General features: G+C 49.9%; 1 protein-coding gene across 4 annotated transcripts in view; it reads left to right on the top strand.

Moving 5' to 3' along the window:
• The first annotated feature begins 563 nt into the window (after positions 1 to 563).
• TCHP (trichoplein, keratin filament binding) overlaps positions 564 to 18,467 on the top strand; it is a 24,479-nt gene continuing 6,575 nt past the window's right edge. Inside the window, exons 1-14 of one of the 4 annotated variants that reach the window (XM_010828647.1) lie at positions 580 to 710; positions 2,049 to 2,079; positions 2,159 to 2,352; positions 3,202 to 3,412; positions 4,126 to 4,182; positions 5,724 to 5,792; positions 6,435 to 6,608; positions 7,390 to 7,502; positions 7,690 to 7,756; positions 8,948 to 9,120; positions 9,952 to 10,033; positions 11,335 to 11,520; positions 12,065 to 12,208; positions 13,239 to 14,566. In XM_010828647.1, the coding sequence (XP_010826949.1) occupies positions 2,159 to 2,352; positions 3,202 to 3,412; positions 4,126 to 4,182; positions 5,724 to 5,792; positions 6,435 to 6,608; positions 7,390 to 7,502; positions 7,690 to 7,756; positions 8,948 to 9,120; positions 9,952 to 10,033; positions 11,335 to 11,520; positions 12,065 to 12,208; positions 13,239 to 13,271 (1,503 nt within the window). In that variant the 5' untranslated portion in view covers positions 580 to 710; positions 2,049 to 2,079 and the 3' untranslated portion in view covers positions 13,272 to 14,566. Of the gene's footprint in view, positions 711 to 2,048; positions 2,353 to 3,201; positions 3,413 to 4,125; positions 4,183 to 5,723; positions 5,793 to 6,434; positions 6,609 to 7,389; positions 7,503 to 7,689; positions 7,757 to 8,947; positions 9,121 to 9,951; positions 10,034 to 11,334; positions 11,521 to 12,064; positions 12,209 to 13,238; positions 14,567 to 18,467 lie in introns of those variants that run through there. The other 3 variants (XM_010828646.1, XM_010828644.1, XM_010828648.1) reach the window with 3 other exon arrangements.

Raw genomic sequence — 18,467 nt, 5'->3', positions numbered from 1 at the left:
TCTTTTAATTTTATTTTTTAAGAGAATAGTTGGTACATAAAATGATACACGTAGCATGTGAGTTACAAAACATACTAACAGAAGGAACACCCTTGAACCCACCACCATCCTAAGACAATAGAAAGTTGCCAATAGCTCGAACCTACTTACACCAGCGGTTCTTCGAGCTGGCGGCACGTTGAACACACCTGGGGGGCTTAGACAGCCACTGATTCCCTCGGAGTGCTCCATGGGGTTTGTCTGGAGTCCGGTTTGGACATCTGGATTTTTCAGAACTCTCCAGATGATTCTCTTGGGAACCCAGGTTTGAGGGCGACTGGCTTATAATTCTCTTCCCTATTATACCCCTCTGATTTTCCCCGACGCTTACCTGCCTCCCTCAGGTAGCCACCATCCTGAATTTGGTGTAGTGAATGGATTCTTTTCCTTAGACGAGCGATGTCCGCGATTGAGCTCCCGCCCACCACGAGGGGGCACCACAGAAAAACACAGACTTCTTTTCTCTCTATGCACGCCGAGTAATCGCGATGCAGGAGGCTTGGCCCTCGCGGCGCTCCATCGCCGGCCCGTTGCCTCGGCAACGAGCGGGGAAAAGGCCGGCGTAAGTGCAGCGCTGTCCGAGAGGGTCGCCGTGGGCCGGCAGGGAATAGTTGGGGCTTGCGGGACCTTGGGCCGGGGCAGTCTTGGGAAACTCCGGCGCGCAGAGAAACGTGAGTCGGGGGTTTAGGCTCGGTCCGGGGCCGGCGTTGGGGTCGGAACCCTCAGAGCTCTGCCGCAGTTGGCTCCGCGCGGCGGGAAGCGCGCCCGCCGTTCCGGGACGCGATCGCGGGCGCCCGGGGCTTCGGCTTCCAGTCCTCTCGGCTCCCCGCGCGGCCTCGGTCCGACCCTTTCTTCTATAACCGCTTTTGTTGTATGTGGCTGAGAGAGGGATGCGACTTGTTCAGAGAGCCTCCCAGCTTGTTGATGGTTCATCTGGGGCCGGAATCTTCACTTTCCTCAATCCTCGTGCAAAGATTTATCCGCAGGCGGCCTATGGGGCAAAGAAAAATGTTTGTCAGGCCTGCCACAGTCTGAAGACAGATCTTGACCTGGCAGCCTCAGGCTAAGCTTGACTCATAGACGCAGATGATTTTCCTCCCGGTTCGGAGGACTCTGAGTTTGTTTATTTGCCAGAAGCTCCTTGAGCACTGTCACAGCCAGGCACTGTGTAGACCCTGCACCTGGGGCAGCTTTTGGACCGGGAGTGGTTGAGGGGAGGTGTCGGAGAGACTGGTTCTGCTTTCGAGTCTCCGGCTGTGTCGCCAGATCGCCCCCTTGACCCGTGCAAATTGATTCTTCCCTCTGGGTAGTAGTTTCCCCATCTGTAGGAGGAGGGATCTCCCTCCATGCTCATCCAGAACATTACCAGGTGTGACACCTGGAGATGGCAACCCACTCCAGTATCCTTGCCTGGAGAATACCATGGACAGAGGAGCCTGGTGGGCTACAGTCCATGGGGTTGCAAAGAGTGGGACACGAGTTTCATTTCAGCAAGCGACTTTGATTTCACCTCACAGCCAGGGCATGTTGGTCCCAACAGGTACTGTCTTGCAGTCTACAGAGCTTGGGCCTCATCCCAGCCTAACATGAATTAGACTCCCAGCTCTTGTTTAAATTTCCTCTGCTTCCTTGCTTTGTGATCTTCAGCAAGTCATTTTACCTCTTTGAACTTGTTTCCTAAGCTGCCAAAAAAAACAGGGCGATAGTAACAATGAAAAAGGTCATATAAGTCAAGGGCTTGGCCCACATCCATATGCCTTCAGTTATCCTCTCTGTTACCTTAGGCAGAGCACAGAAACCCCCCGTGTGCTAGTCCAGTGTCTAGTCCAGTGTCGTCAGGACTGGCTCCCTGCCTCTGCACTGCCCTTAATGATGTCAGGCTCACAGCTGGGTGCAGTCCAGGCTTCTTCAGCTAGATGATTTGCGGTCCTGGTAGCAAGTCATTTTTAAAATGCTGATGCCTGGGAGCCTGCACTGAGATTTTTTTTTACTTAATTGGTCTGCCTTAGGGCCCAGGCGATTCCAGTGTGCAGCCCAGGGGTGAGGACCGGGCCTCAAAGGGATGAGGGGCTGCAGCAGGCGCCTGTTCTTAGTGCCGCTAAGAACATGTTCTCCTCAGATGGCACTCCCCACGCTGCCCTCCTCCTGGTGCAGCCGGCGACTCCCAGATCAGCAGGCTGCCCGACAGCGCCGCCGGGAGCAGGAGGCACATCTTCGGCAGCAGTGGGACCAGAACAGCCGCTACTTCCAGGTGTCCGACATCTGCAGCTCCAAACAGGCAGAGTGGAGCTCCAGGGCCTCCTACCAGCGGAGGTAACTGTGCGGTGAGCACCTTCCCTTAGGGCTGGAGGGCCGCCTGCTGCCAGGAGATGTGACTGACTCAAGGACCTGGGGGAGGGTGGCTGGCCGGCATGGATACTCTCATGGAAATGTGATGATTTCCATGGATACTCGCATGGTGATGTCTTTCCAACTGGAAACGGAAAAAAAGGTCATCAGTGAAGTAACACATTTGACTGAAGAAGATAAGATGATGAGACATGTATGTAGAATCCGGAAGTCCCCTGGTAGCCCCATTTCCCCAGGAGAGAACCACCGTGAACTGTCTGGTCCATAGCCTCCTGTACACTTCTTCATCTGTGTTTGTGTGTAAATATAGATACAAGCATACACCCATTTTTATAGAGAGATACATACGAAACGACGGAAGTTAAAAGCATGGGCTTTGGAGTCAGACAGACCTAGATAGCAATTCTGACTATGGGCTTTGGAGTCGGACAGACCTAGATAGCAATTCTGACTGTGTCACTTGCTGTATGAATGAGCCTCAGTTTCCTCATCAGTGAAGTAGGGCTCAAACAGAACCTACTTTATAGGATTTATGTCATGACTACTATAAAAACCATCCAGGTTATGTAGTACATGGTAACTACTCAGATAATATTAGCATGTGCATATATATGCCTCTCATACATTTTCTTTCAAGAACAAGATTCTGTTGTGCATAGTGGTTCTATTACCTGGTCTGTTCACTTTGGCTGGAGGACACCTTCCCAGGTCACCACATTCTGTGTGCCTTAGCCTCTGTCACCCACACAGCCAGCCATGCAGCCCCCGTGCAGCTGGAAGCACTCCTGGCTGACGGTGGCCCCTCTCGCCCAGCATGCATGCCTACCAGCGGGAGAAGATGAAGGAGGAGGGCAGGAAACGTCTGGAGGCCCGACGGCAGAGACTCAGGCAGCTTCTGGTGGAGGAGCAGGACTTGCTGGCCAGGCAACTGGAGGAGCTGAGGCTGAGCATGAACTTGAGGGAAGGGAGAATCCGGGAGCAGCACGGGAACCTGAAGGCAGCCCGAGAGGAGCAAAGGAAGCTGGTAACTTTGCGTAGCTCTTTAGGAGGCTGTGAAGCCCAAGTCCCCAGCCTGTCAGTGAGGCCATGAGGTGTCCCCCTCAGGGGCTATGAGATGGCAGTTCACTGCAGAGCCAGCTGGGAAAAGTGCTGACTCTGAGTCGTTCTTCGTGTGTATTTTCCGGGAGTCATCTTTAGTCTCTTGGGCTCCTTAAATCATTATATCTGAGTCCTTTTTCTTTATTCTAGTTCTCTGGTCCCATGAAAGGCTGGGACTGGTGTATTTTAACTTAACTTCCAAAGTAGTCATGTGTAGTGGTGGTCTCCAAGCTCTGTTTTTAAGCCTGCTGTATATTTTGAAGTAGATCTTTAGCATCTAGGACCCATCTGTAGCATCAGATTTTGGCCCCCTTTTATCACCATTATAAGAGTCACTTGTGGGAACTCCCTGGTGGTCCAGTGGTTAGGGCTCCACACTCACTGCTGAGTGCCCAGGTTCAATCCCTGATTGCGAACTAAGATTGGCGTAGCCAAAAAAATGAATCATTTGTCAGCACCTGATTGTGTCTCTTGAGAGCCAGACACCTCCTGAGGCCCGAGGGAGGTCTGAAGGGCAGGAGTGGTGCTGGCTGCCAGTGGAAGAGCTCTTAGGCTCAGCTGACTTCACTGTGGGTTACCTGAAACGTGGATGGATTGGAAAAGCGACGTCAGTCTCCCCTCTTTGTGTTTTCTTGGCAGATTGCTGAACGACTTTTGTATGAACACTGGAAAAAGAACAACCCCAAACTTCGAGAGGTGAAAACCAAAGAGATCCTCCCATTGGTTTGCCTAAGTAGATGAAATCACGTTGCTCGCCTTGTTTTTAAATTTGCGTCTTGTGCTGGGATGAAAAAGACATCACTCCAGCTGCTTTGGAAAGAGGCTCCACACAGAAGATCTGGTTCATTTGGTTATTTAACATCTACAAGAGGCTGCAAGAGGTTGGGACATCTGATAGGAAGGGGGAAACCCAACAGTGGAGGCTGGGTAGGCAGATGGGGCCACCTGGGACAGCCTTGGGTGGCCTTCCCCTGGAGTCACCTGGGAGCTCCTGCGAGATTCTCAGCAGAGGTGCAGTGGGGCCCTGGCTGCATTTTGGGGAGCAGCAGCAGTGTCGAGGGGGTGGGAAGGGGTGATGTCAATTGAGGGGTTGCGGCTGCAGCCCAGGTGAATGATGGTCAGAACTGGAGTGGCAGGAGAAAGGGGACAGATCCACAAGACTTTGGGGCAAGGAGAGAAGGGTGCACTGTGGCTGGGGGGACATCATTCAGCAGAGATTGGTCTACAGGGAGAGAATCCCGTGACAGAAATCATTAATTTAGTTCAGTTTACAATTTGTGTATACATTTGTATTTAGTCTCTAAGTCGTGTCCGACTCTTTGCGACCCCGTGGACTGTAGCCCATCAGGTTCCTCTGTCTGTGGGATTTCCCAGCAAGAATACTGAAGTGGGTTGCCATTCCCTTCTCCAGGAGGGTCTTCCTGATCCAAGGATCATACCTGGGTGTCCTGCATTGGCAGGCAGATTCTTTACCCTCTGAGCAACTTATTTGGTGGTGTTAATTTATGTGCATGTAACTATATTTAGAAGTTGCCAGTCATAATAGAGTATCTGGCTGCTCTGGTATGCCATGTGGTTACCACTAAACCTCTCCTCGGCCACTTGTAGATTTCAGTGGATCCTCCAAAGTCAGGTACTCAGTTGTTTATTCAGAACATTCAAGTTAGTTGCAAATGTTTATGTTTGTAAGTTGAGAAAAATTTAAAACTTGTATAAACAATTTTCCAAACAAAAGCCTTTGGACGTTGTTACGATTCATTTTCTGATCCAAAAGATTCTTTAAACCCAGATCTCTTATTAATAATCCCAAATTTGTTGCATCCATCGATACAGGTGGTGTGTGTTTTCACAGCTGCTCCTTTGCAGAGGGAGGTTTGGGGAGCCAGGCAAAAAGTTGAGTCTGCTCCTCACCCAGGTCTTGCTGCCCTGGGGCCTGACAGGGTTTAGACCCACCACAGTAGCCTTTGAGATTGGATTTCCATTTCAGTGTCAGCTCAGCTCCAAGGGGACTGGGAGAAAAGTTTTTGATACTTTGTTCCAGTTCTTGAGATGGCTTAGAATTGCCTGGTCCTTTGGTTTTCTTACTGACTTGCATTTAGACTATGTATGTTGGGGTCACCATGCACTTCCTTGTAAGACACCTGGTCACATTCCAGGCCACGGTACAGGGCTCAGCAGTGAACATCCATCCTGTGAACCACTGAGGAAGTTTATATTTTTTGCCTTCTCATCCTCAGATCGAATCGGACCTTCACAAGAGGCATGTGATAAATGCTTGGGAAACGCAGAAAGAGGAAAAAAAACAGGTGTGCTATGTGTTGGGAGACTCTCTCCAAGTCTTTGAATTTGTTTCTTTTCCATCTCAGTGACTCCAGGCCAGGAATAGACCTTTGCTCGGTTTACTTAACACCTGTTAAAACGGAATGTTTGTTGCTCTTGCACAGAAAAGAATCCCACGTGATCACTCTCGGGGCAGAATAAGACCAGGTGTCCAGGGCTGGGTGATGGTAGATGCAGTACGCATCCTTAAAGGTTGTTCTGTTGCCAGTACCCTCTTTGGACATAATTTACATCATAAACTCTCAACCTGGGTTGACAGCAGCACCTCTGGTGATGGAAGTCCACACTTCGTGGCCCCATCGCTTTGCCTCTGGGTTCATTTTGGAAAGTGCTTTGTGGACTTGTGAAAGGGAAGGAACCCGGTGTCCCTGAGCCCCTCCTCCGTGCTGGGCGCTGTGCTCCCAGCCTCGTCTCTGAGAGCAGCACCACGCCCATGGTTCCCACCGTGAGAGCTGAGCCCAGGCCTCACGGCCGATAAGTGCATAGCCTGCTCAGGTGTAGACGTGTCGGAGTGAAGAACGGGCCCTGTGGCCTGATGACCAGTGGTGAGGTCTTCGCTGGCTCCGTGTTACAGACACTGACCCCCACGTTCCTTTGGCTCCATGCAGCAAGAAGCCGCTGAAGAGGAAAAGGAAAAACGATTTGAAAATGAGTATGAAACGGCCCGCCGGGAAGCGCTGGAACGGATGAAAGCGGAAGAGGAGAGGAGGCAGCTGGAGAGTAAGCTGCAGGCAGAGGTGCTGCGCCAGCAGATGGAAGAGCTGAAGGCGAAGGAGATGGAGGTGAGGGCGTGCCCCGGCCACCAGGGCCTCCTCACTCGCAGCCTCTCATTGTGAGGAAACAGGCATTTTAGAAGCTGCTCCATACGGAGATGGCATCAGGGAGGTGGTTCTAAGAAGGGGAGCCAAGCTGGTTTCTCCTGACGTGCGGTCTCACCAGTGGTTCTTCCACACTCACGCTGTGTGCTGGATTCTTGAACGCTAACCCTCAGGGGATCACACCTGTCCCCGCAGATGTGGCTAGAGGCCTGCTGTCTAAGGGCCTCTGAGAACCCGGAGTTCAGTGTGTGCTTGGTAGACCTGACTTAGTCTGATGAGCCAGCCCACAGTTCTCCCTGGCTAGTAGTTTTGGGGTCTTGGGACAAACCATGAGGATCTTTGGTCCAGGAGGCTGTTCCAAGAATCCTGTGCCCAGCAACTCTGAGGGGAGCAGCCCCCCTCCCCCAGGCCTCAGTGATTCGAGAACTGGGTCCTTTGTGCCTGAGCACTAGACTGGCTGCTGGGAATACAGCTAGGGGCTGTGTCAGGTTGGGGAGACAGAGGTTAAGTTGCAGTAAGTGTGGGCAGTGCAGGGTCATGTGGGGCAGGGTTTCATTCTTGTCGGCGGGGTTGGGAAAGACCCAGCCGGGATGACTGAGTAAGCTGGGCCAAAGGACTTAGTGCCTTGGAAGTGGGAGGGGATCCCGGGTACCAGGTGGCCAGGCCGCCCTTGTTGCATCGTGTCTGTTAGAAAGGGAGATGAGGGATGACGAGCCTAACTGGGTTTGCTGTCCGGTAACCACAGGCCACCAAACTGAAGAAGGAGCAGGAGAATCTGTTGAAGCAGCGCTGGGAGCTGGAGAGGCTGGAGGAGGAGAGGAGGCAGATGGCAGCCTTGCGGCAGAAGGCGGAACTGGGGTACGTGTGGGAAGGCCCCCACCCCTCGCCTGCCCATCCCAGGCCAGCGAGCCTCTCACTTTCTCAGGCTTGCCCTGGTAACCCTGAAAGCAGAAGGGATACAATCTGTAGAAAGTAACAGTCTAACCTCTGCAGAATTCTTTATGATCATAAGCACTAAAGGCAACCCATATCTTGTCATTTCTAGACGCTTCCTGAGACATCAGTATAATGTGAAGCTCAATAGACGCACACAGCAGATCCAAGAGGAACTGGTAAGTCTGAAGTGGCAGTCTGGTGTTGCTTGTACTTTCTTTTGAAAAACATGTTTTTTGTTGCTTAGTAATGGGTGCGTTCTCATGAGAAAACACCAAGGGTCATCCCCTCTTGACCAGCAGCCCTCGCAATCCCTGCCCCTCCCCAGAGGTGTCTGGGTATACATCTTTCTGGATATACAGTTGACCCCTGAACCACATGGGGTTAGGGGAACTGACCCCCATGGAAATGAAAACCTGTGTACTGTTATTTCTGCCTCAAAAACAAAGGAACTGATAGGAACTGATAAATGACTCACTGAAGGGCAGGAAGCTAAGACAGTTTGGATAGAATCAGGACTCAAACCCCAGTTCTTTTGAGTCTGCATACTGTAATCTCTAGTCAGACACTTCTCCCCCACTTAGTTAATATAAAGATCTATAAAGGGAACTCCACTCAGTACTCTGTAATTACCTATATGGGAAAGGATTTTAAAAAGGAATGGATATATTCCATTATAACTGAATCACCTGGCTGTATACATGAAACTAACACAATATGGTAAATCAACTATATTCCAAGATAAAATTAAAATATTAAAGATCTATAAAATAAAAATACGAGTACTATCCTTATTGACAAAAAACTGTGGTTAGTGGACTCGCCCAGTTCAAACCCATGTTGTTCAGGGGTGAGCCATACACATTCAGGGAAGTGGTGGGTTTGGGGCTTCTTGGTTTCGTTTTTGAATGTACTTGATGTGGCATTGCTCAACCCAGTACCTAACAGTACACCTCAGACCTCAAGACCAGTGTTCTTAAACTGAGCTTGCCCTTTCTGGCTAGCTGTTCAGTGTTTCTGGCAAGTATTTAGACGGGCTCCCTCGCTGAGATGGGACAGGAGAGGTCGCTCATCCCGGTGGCTGTCCCCTTATGGAACAGCTGCACGAAGCATTTTGAGCATTTCTGTAGCTTACGTCCTCTGCAGTGGAACTGCTTGAAGTTGTGTTCTAGAAAGCTGGGCTGCCAGGTGTGTCCGAGGGCAAGGATGTGCGTGTGGTGCAGAGGGTCTCTCCCGATGGTGGGCAGAGAAAAGCTCCTGGGCGTTGGTGGCCTCTAAAGTGGCCCTGAGCAATCACTTCCCAGAAGACCTGCGATCAGGGAGGGAGGCTGTTACTTGTGGTAACTGCGCTTCCTCGTCTGTCCTCTAAGGAGGCGGACAAGCGCATCCTGCAGGCGCTGTTAGAGGAGGAGGACGAGAACCAGCGTGTGCACCAGGCCCGGCGGGAGCAGGCCCTGGCCGACGTGGCCTGGATGAAGCGGGTCATTGAGGAGCAGCTGGAGCTGGAGAGGGCGCGGGAGGCGGAGCTGCAGATGCTGCTGAGGTGAGAGGTGGCATCCTCAGGTCCCCTCGTGCCGCGGTCCCCACAGGTCAGCAGGTTACCATGAGGGTCGCCTGCTGCTGTTGAAACGCCCGTCCTTGTTCCTCTGTCCATCGTTCGTGAGGAGCACACCTTTGCTAATGGACCTAGCTTGTGGGTGTTTCCCTCGGGTTATGTAAGGTGGAAACCCCTGGGGTTTAAAGTAAGGATCTGTTCATCTGAAATCTTAGAAATTTGAAAGGAAATTGTTATAAATTATGGAGACATTTTTGAATGCATCTTAGGCCTATGTAAATGAGTCTTGATCCTAAAACTTCATCTGGTAGAGTGAAGTAATGGAATAACAGTTAACACTTATTGAGCACTTACTGTGTGCCAGATACAGTGCTAAGTGCATTATAGTCCTCCTCCTGTTTAAACCTGACATCCAGGCTGGTGGGCCACAGACAGTCAAGGCCACTCACCTGCCTGGACCACGGTGAGCTAGAGTGACCGCAGGAACACGGCAGCAGAGCTCAGGCACTGGCGTGCCCCTCCTCCTCTCCATTCCCAGTGGTTTCATTCACTTCTGTGTTTAAATGTCCCAGGGGCATGTCATCACCAGTGCTTTTTGTAAGGAAAGGGAGTGTTAAAAAAGAGAATTTTAAAAGTACTTATGACAGTAGTATTTTCTGTGAAGTTACCGTTACCTGTAATCCACTGAAGTTTACCTGGAGGTTGACCCCGCAGAAAGTATGCGTTACCTGGCTCCCTGGAGCCTTGATTGTTCTTTGGTTCTCTTCTGCCACTGGCGGTGGTAAGGAGCCCGCTGTCATCCGCTCTGTGTCTCCCTAGGGAAGAGGCCAAGGAAGTGTGGGAAAAGAGAGAGGCAGAGTGGGCCCGCGAGAGGAGTGCTCGAGACCGGCTGATGAGCGAGGTAATCCCGGGAGGGGTGCAGCTCGGCCGGGCAGGTGTCTGGGGTTGGTGACCATGTGTTGACCCTGCCAAATGCTCAGGGAACAGAGTCCCCTCAGGTTATTTTGTTGTCTTTTATGTCATCATAAAAGTAATATGTTTCCCAGAAAAAAACTTCAGTACAGAAAAGTAAAACCAAAAAGTCACCTAGACCCGTCATCACCACAGCCACTATTTATTTCCTTCTATGCTTCTGTTTCTATGCATAACATTTTCCCTACATATTACTTACTATACTGAGCTATTTGTCATTTTAATATGTATCTTTGTAAGTATCATTGTGATGACATATATCACGTGGGTAGACTACACTTTGTTTTTCTGTTCCTTTTGTGGGTCCATTTTTTTCTAATTGGAGCCTTTTAAGAAACACTGCGATGAACACCTGGTGCAGAAACCTTTTTCATATTTAGGAATTTTTTCTTGGGGTGCAACACCAGAAGCGGACTAAAGAACATGACTGTTTCATTTGTCATTTAGAAGTAGTCCGTTATAAGACACACCTCAATTCAAAGGAAATCTTTTGGGGAAGAAAGCCTTTATTCTCCATGTATTGAAAGTCATCTACAGTAGTTTAAAATGGATCTTGTATTCTGTGCATGCCAGCATGCTACATTTCAGAACCTGTGGGAACGTGGGTCCCAGCTGGTGCTCTTTTAGGAATACCAGATATTCTCCAGCATCTTTTGACTTTTTTCCCTCCCATTTAAAACATCCCTCCTTGTTGTGGCCACTTGTCCTGTCCAGAGAGCCTGACTGTCCAGAATGGCAGGTGGTTCCCGAGACTGGACCGTGTTCTGGACGAATCCTCCAGAATCAAGCACAGCAGGTTTCTGTTGCTCTGAGCAGTGAATTCACAGCCACAAGGTTGGCGGGATGACCCCGACTCTACCTCTGGCTGCCTGCGTGGCTTGTGGCTCTTGCTTTTCTGGCACTCGCTGATAAGGAGTGAGCGTTGCCTTGTGGCTGTGCGTCTGTGGGGACGGAGCTCCAGCCCTGCCTGCCCGTCTTGCTGGTGCTTGGCTGTCTCCACACGCACAGGCCACGTGCACCTTGTGTGTGATGGGGGCGTGTGGGAAATACAGCCAGTTGTCTGGGCTGACCCTGCAGCAGGCTTGCCTGGTGCATGTGGGCCTGAGGCCGAGGATTAGGCTGGTGGCTGTGTAGCTGCAGCTGCAGAGTGGTCCACGGTTGGTGGATCACTTTTGAGGCATCTGTTAAAGTCTAACTAAAACCTCCCCTCTTACTTTCTGCTGAGGATAGGTTCTGACAGGAAGACAACAACAGATCCAGGAAAAGATTGAACAAAACCGACGGGCACAGGAGGAATCCCTGAGACACAGAGAGCAACTTATTCAAGATCTTGAGGAGGCAAGAGAGTTAGCTCGTCGTGAGAAAGAGGAGAGTGAGGAACTGAAATCGGCCAGGAAACAGGAGCTGGAAGCGCAGGTGGGGCTGAGCCCTGGGACAAGCGCAAGGGCAGCAGGCCCTGTTGGGGTTGCTGTGCCATCAAGGCACAGGGCTCAGGGGCCCTTGACTTACTTCCACAGCCTGGCCTGGACTTTGTCTAGGAGGCCCACAATCAGGAGCTCAGAGCATCCATTTTTGTTTCCCACTGGAACCTTGACCCTTCTGGTTGTAGGCTCTGGGTCCTCCATCTCCTAGGAAAGCTATGCTTACTGTTCCTGCCCCTCACCTCTTTCCTGGTTGCCTCTGCAAACACTTGGCTCTCTGGCCCCAAGTCTCTTTTATTCAATTCAGTACCTAATAGTTAACACAAAAGAATCTTCCAAACACGTGGCCACATCCAGAGTGTTTAACAAGGTACATACGACCACACACATAACCTCTCCAGGTCCATGAGTGTCCTTCCCACGAGAGCACTGGTGCTCAGCACTGATGCTCCAGTGAGGGGACCCCAGGCTGTCCCTCGAGATAGGAGGCAGGGTCCTGCCCGTGGCCCATCCAGGGTGACTTTCCTCTTGGTGCCCAGGTGGCAGAGCGGCAGCTGCAGGCATGGGAGGCAGACCAGCAGGAGAAGGAGGAGGAAGAGGAGGCGAGGCGGGAAGAGCAGCTCACGGCCGCCCTGCTGCAGCAGGAGGCGAAGATGATGGCCAAGCAGGGCTATCGGCCCAAGGTAGGGAGCCGCTCAATCGGCCCTGCCCTCCTGGTCCCCCGTTCATAGCCCCAGGCACAGGGCCACTTCCCAGCACCTTGGACTCTTCCTTGCTCCTCTTCTCGTGTGTTTCCTTTCCTTTCCTGACTGGTAGGGAGCCTGGACACAGGGTCTGTTCGATCCTCTGTTGGGCCTCAAATAGACCTTGCAGCAACTTTGCTCTGGCTCCTGCCGCTGCAGCCTGATGACTGAGGTCCTGACTGGTCTGCTGGTGCCTGGCGACCCTGTCTGGGACAAAGAGCAATCTGGGAAGAGGTTTGGGGCGGCTGGTGAGGGGGGAAGGTGCAGTGGGACTGGGTCCTAGCTGTCCGGACAGCAGTGCCCAGCTGAGCGGGGTGACCGGGACCTGGGTCCCTTCCTCTCCTGCCCTCAGCACTATGGTCACCCCCTCCCTGTCGTCTGGTCCTCTCCTTCCTTCTTTGTCTCCCCAAGTAGTTGAGTGACCCTTGGTGCAGGACCTCAGGGGAGCACAGAGAAGCGAAGGCCATCACCCGTGCTTTGGAGGAGCTGATGAGTAAAGCACCAGAGAAGTGAGCAAGGGCTCAGCAGGCATGTCGCCACTGTCCCTCCTTGGCCAGGGCCACCCTGGCCACCCTGGCACTAACATTCTGCCAGACAGAGGCCGGCTCCTCTGGTCAGAGACTCTGGGAAGCTGATGGAGCAGAGCAGGTCCCACACCTTCTGCAGAATGTCAGTGTCCTAGCCAGCCGGGGCTCTCGAGTGCAAGGAACAGCATTTTCTAAACTTCCTCCACCATGGATCAGTGTGTGTCTCAGATCAGGGACTCACAGGGCCACGTGAAGTATTATTTAGGGCTGGTACTTAAAAAAAAATCAGAGTGCCTCATTTATGGCTTAGGGTCAAAGACTTTTTAGCTGTAAGTGAAAACAGCCATTTATAAAACGGTGCTTTTAGCTGTTTCTTGAGATTAATTTCTAATGCTCCAGCGACTGCTGACTTAATCAGTCTTGTGTTTTCTCTTTCTTCTCAGCCTTATGGACATCCCAGAATCGCTTGGAACTGACTTCGTTGGTACAGAGAGTGAGGATGGTGAGGTCTCTGGTATGCCGCCGCCAGACCGTTGTACAGGCTCTGTTCCAGTGTTCGGGTCACTGTAAAATAGTTCCATGAATGTTCAGGTCCACGATTAAATGGAGTGAGGGTCTGGCTGGGCTTTAAGCTGTGATGGCTATACAGGAGGCCCTTTTCTGCCTTTTTTATCTCAGAAAGGGACTTCATAGTCACACGTTGACAGTGCTCTCACGGTCTTGGGATATGTTGATAAATAATGTTAGATTCTAAATCGGTGCTAGGACTTACAAGTTGTCTTCCATGACGGGCTACGGGTTTCCTGTTGTCTCACCCCTAATTGTCAACCTCCAGTGAGGACTCTTAATTACAGATAGGAGACAAGTTTTTCAGTTTTTAAAATTGCCATTTAAATTTGTTCTATTGAAAACAAACTTGTGGGTCTTGGTCTAGTTTATTATTTTCAGGGTTTATTAATTTAGTGGTCCCAAAACGATTTTGTCTTGTTTTCTGGAAGAAAAGAACTATGAACCCCGAGACAGTCTGGGGGCGTCCATGGATGCTTTCTGAAAAGGTAGTGAGAAATGAGTCTTTCCTCGTTTTAGAAGCATTTTGGTAGAATTTGCATAGAGCATTGTTGGGGGTGATGGGTGACCCCAACATGTATGTAACTGAGCCTCAAAAGGTCACCTGGCTGGCTAACGTTTTGGCAGGACACCTTGGGCCTCTAGTGTCTTGGATAGGGCTCAGCCATGTGCAGCCTTTTGAGATTTATGTCCCCAGAGGAAGGGGCACTGAACCTGAAAAAACTAGATCAGACTCAACTGCAGATCAGCCAGAAATGTCTCTTCTCACTGTTCTATCAATGTGACATAGTCCTAGATTAATCTCTATAAATAGCTATAAGTTCCTTGCAGCAATAATCATATTTTTATGACTTGTATTTTTTTTTTGATATTTTTCCTCTGAGGTTTCAGTTTTCATTATATTGTGCTCAAGATTCCATATCTCAGTAAATTACAACTAATTACAGGGCTCTGTTCCAGGTTATTAAAAACCAGAGTTTATTAAAAATCCCGAGTCTCAGGGTGGCACTGCCTTTCATTTCTATTGTGCCATAAAAACAAACTGAGCTGCGAACTACATCCTTAGTCTGGTTTTCATTTTCTCGTCTTAAATCCCTTTTGACTGTGACCCCGAGCACTGCTTTCATTATGCATGCTCATGTTTGCATTCCTCCTCTCAGATGTTCGTGTGAAATAAAGTCCTGGTTGATGGCGCTGCTCCCAAGCTTTTGTCACTGTTGCTTTTAGTAACCGCTGCAAAGTGGGTTGTATAGAATAAGTTTTACTGATTCAATCCACATCTCTAACAGGTTTGGATGTTTTCACTTTCTTGTGTCAGTGGTATTGTCTCTGTTCTCATTTCCACTGGAACCTCTTCTAAGTAAAACTGCAGGGAATCACTAGCAGTCATACATTGTCCAAGCTCCGGGATAGAATTCAAAATGGACAGAATGCCTGGTAAATAGGCACTCATGTATTTACTGAGTATTTTTTATTTCCTTGAGTTTTTTGTTTGTGAATCCTGGCAGCAGTCTTATTAGCATTCAAGTTCATTATAGGGGATTCCCTGGCAGTCCAGTGGTTGGGACTCGGCAGTCTCTGTTACACTAGTTCTCTACCCTGATATATTTAAATGATTCCTCTCTGAACTGGGCCTCAGTCTTTGTTTCCAGATTTAAAGCATCCACTGTCTTAACTATTTCTGGTGTAGCACGTACTCTTAGCTTGTAATTATTGATCGTGTATATTGGTTTTATTATTTTAAGCAACTTTTCATACTTACTGTAAAATTAATAATTTGTAAATCATTCTACAGCAGATTCTCCTGCAAGGTTCAAGTTGTTTAGAACAGATGGTGTTGAAGCCACTACTCACATGTTCTGTATGTGAATGATTTTCACTCTTTTTGCTCACTCAGCACATATATCCTCTCTAGGGAGGATGTGCTGCTAGGCCTGGGGAAGTTACAAAGCTGAACAAGAACAGGGACAGGAATCAAACAAGTGCACGGGTGAGCAGATGTCCCTGGCAGGCACAGAGCCAGCTGTAACTCATGGGGCTGAAGGAACCATTTGTGCAATAAATATATTCAGTGCATCCGTATTTCCTTATGGGTATATTAATATTTACGTTTTTAAAAATCTGCTTTTGGCGTCACTGGGTCTTCATTGCTGCGTCCAGGTTTCTTCTAATTGTGGCAAGCAGGGTCTACCCCCTAGTTGCGGCTCACAGGCTCTGAGAGAGCGTAGGCTCAGTAGCTGTGGCCCACGGTCTCAGCTGTCCCCCATGTGTGATCTTCCCAGACCAGGGATTGGACCTGTGTCCCCTGCACTGCCAGACAATTCTTAACCACTGGGCCACCAGGGAAGTCCCATAATGAATTTCTTTTTTTTTTACAATCTGGGTTTTTAGGTAGTTTTCAGTCTTCATAAAATACAGAGCATCATCATAATGCCTTCAAACACATTAGCATTAGCAGTGCTTGCTGACCGTGATGAAATTTGGCCATGAAGCCACATGGAATTATTTTATTTTAGGGAGTCTGACACCATCGTGTCTTCATTTTAGAGGGTTATTTACTTTCTGACTTAATGTTACGATTACTCAAAAGTGCTAAAAGGTAGAAAAAAACTTTCTTCAAAGGATACAAGCATGTAATTAAATTTTTTTTTATTAAGACTTTATACCTTAAGTATTTCATTTTGTGGTGCTAATGTAAATGGTATTATTTATTCATTCTCATTTGGCTTCCAGTTTTTTTCTTTTAAAAACTGGGTTTCTGTGAACATCCTGACACATAATTTCATTTGCATGCATTTAGGATCATCTCTAGCTAGACAGCTGGAAGACCTCTCTCTCAGCTTTCCGTGATGATGACGTGAAAGTCTTATGCTGTGATGCTCTCCTTGCAGTGCCGTAGTGGTTTCTTTCTCTCCCTCACTTTATTTTGGTTATTAGCTGATTTAAAAGGCTGCAGTTCCCTTTGTTCATTTTTTTGCCCCTAAATACCCAGTCCTCCGTTTCTGTACACACTGTGTAGAGAACACTGCCCTGAACATTGAGACAGCTGAGCTGGGTAGTGTCCTCCACTCAAGAGATCAGAACCTGACTTGAACAGCAGTTTCCACATGTCTCAATTTGAAACCAACAGAAGAGAAGAGAAATACTTATGGCAAAAAAACAAGGAATTGGAAACAAAACACAAGCTCGGCCACCCAGGTGTTCAACATTCCTTTAAAGCCCCCAGCACCCACGGTGGGCAGAGACCAGCATCCCTGCCTTCCCGCCCTGATGCTCCCAGACCAGAGGATTGCCTTGGGGCCTGCCCCCCACCTCACCTCTGTCCAGGGTGCAACCATCCCTCACCCTCTCCTGCTTCCAGAAGGTCTGCCGTCCACTATGTTCCTGCAGCCCACATCCTGGAGGCTCCTCTGGACAGTGAGAACCTGTGGCTGAACACAGGCCCTGACCTGCACCACCGCCACCACCAACTGGGCTGTTTCCTCGTCTGCAAAATGGAAGGTCGTTTCCATTGTGACTGTAGGAAATTGCACTTAGCCAGGGACTGCCCACAATAAGCACCTATATATAGGTAATTATGTAGATAATTCAGCCCCTCAGAAAGTAAGGGGGCTGGGGAGGGTAGGGAAATATTGAAAGAGGTCCTGGGAGGGGAGGGCTAGGAGAGGGAAGCAGATAGCAAGGTGTGGGGCAAGAGGGGGCTAACATCTACTCTTAGGCCATAGCAGGGGCTATGTGTGTGTGTGTGCAAATTGCAAGACCAAGTTAGATTTCAAAACTTATCCTGTCTGTAATGCATTGTGGGCTCCTGAGGAAAGCAGGGCCTGGGAGAGAGACGGTCCTTCCAGTTGGTCCTTACAGGAAAAAGGTGAGAGGAGGCTAGGCCGAGTGGGAGGGAATTAATTACCTGGGTTTCTGAAAGGCAGAGGTAGATAGCTGGCGGGCGGCAGGACACAGGCAATGCTACAAGGACTGGGGAGGAAGAGAGAGGCCTGAGAGGGGACAGACAGAAGGGGGAAGACGAATCCCAAGAAGGGAAGGTGTGGGAAGGGGTGAGGGGGGAAGAGGAGTTTCGGGGAGCAGCTGCACTGGGGTGGGAGATGGGCTGAGAATTCTGGGGAGTGTGGTCAGGAAAACTGCTTGTGAGTAAGGGCCTAGGAGCGGGGGCGGGAGGATGAAGCCCAGCTTCCCCAGACCTCCCCTTGTCCGCAGCGCCCCCTCCGCCAGGGAGCTGCTGTGTGGTGAGCTGCCACATGACCCCAGAAAGCTGTGGAGTCCGTGCCATCTCGATGGCTCTGGCCACGGAGACAGCTCCTGGACAGCCTCTCGGCGCGTCACCCTCAGATGGCCCCCAACCTGTCCCTGTGGTGAGGCCAGTGGCCTCTGTGTAGCCCCATGGCTGGCAGAGCACTGCCCATGGTGCTTGGGAGCCAGTGGACAGTCCTTTCAGTCGGTTATTTCATAGACGCTGCGGGAGTCCTGGCACCTGGGGCTCAAGGGTAAGACACAACTTCTTGGCAAAAGAAGACTGTGCCCCGGTTACTCACTCAGGAGAGGTGACGGCACCTGTGCTTGGCTGGTTTTCGCTGAATTTTAAAAATCTAACGTGAGGAGTAAAGGCCTCACTATCAGATACCTGGAAGTGACCCCATGATGCAGTACCTCTTGTAAGAAAGCTGTCTGCTGAGAACAGAGGAGGACAAGGCCATCGACAGAGCTCCCAGGGTGGAAGCACCTGCAGTACTGCCTCCCACGGAAGACGGGTTTCCATGGGGACAACTTCCTCAGAACTTTGACCGAGTATCTGGAAACATCAGCTAATTGATGGCAGACACGGTACCCCAAGGACACTTACATAGCCTGTTTATTGCATAACTAGCAGGCACAAATTCCAAAACGATTTTACAACGCTTACAGGGTTGAACAATAATTACAGGGATACAAATGTACAACGAACAGGAAAAATAAGTACAGAATCGTGGGTGACATGGATAGAGGACACTGGGATAAAAGGCATTTCATTTTTCCTATGCAGCATTTTCTTTTGGAAAATCAAGGTGACCTTCAACCAGGACAAGGAAAGAAGGAAGACCCTCTGCATGGGG

The sequence above is a fragment of the Bison bison genome, unplaced genomic scaffold, assembly GCF_000754665.1.
Source record: "Bison bison bison isolate TAMUID 2011002044 unplaced genomic scaffold, Bison_UMD1.0 scf7180017864495, whole genome shotgun sequence".
Classification (NCBI taxonomy): domain Eukaryota; kingdom Metazoa; phylum Chordata; class Mammalia; order Artiodactyla; family Bovidae; genus Bison; species Bison bison.
Note: the sequence above shows the minus strand (reverse complement) of the source record. Positions and strands in the feature narration are given on the sequence as shown.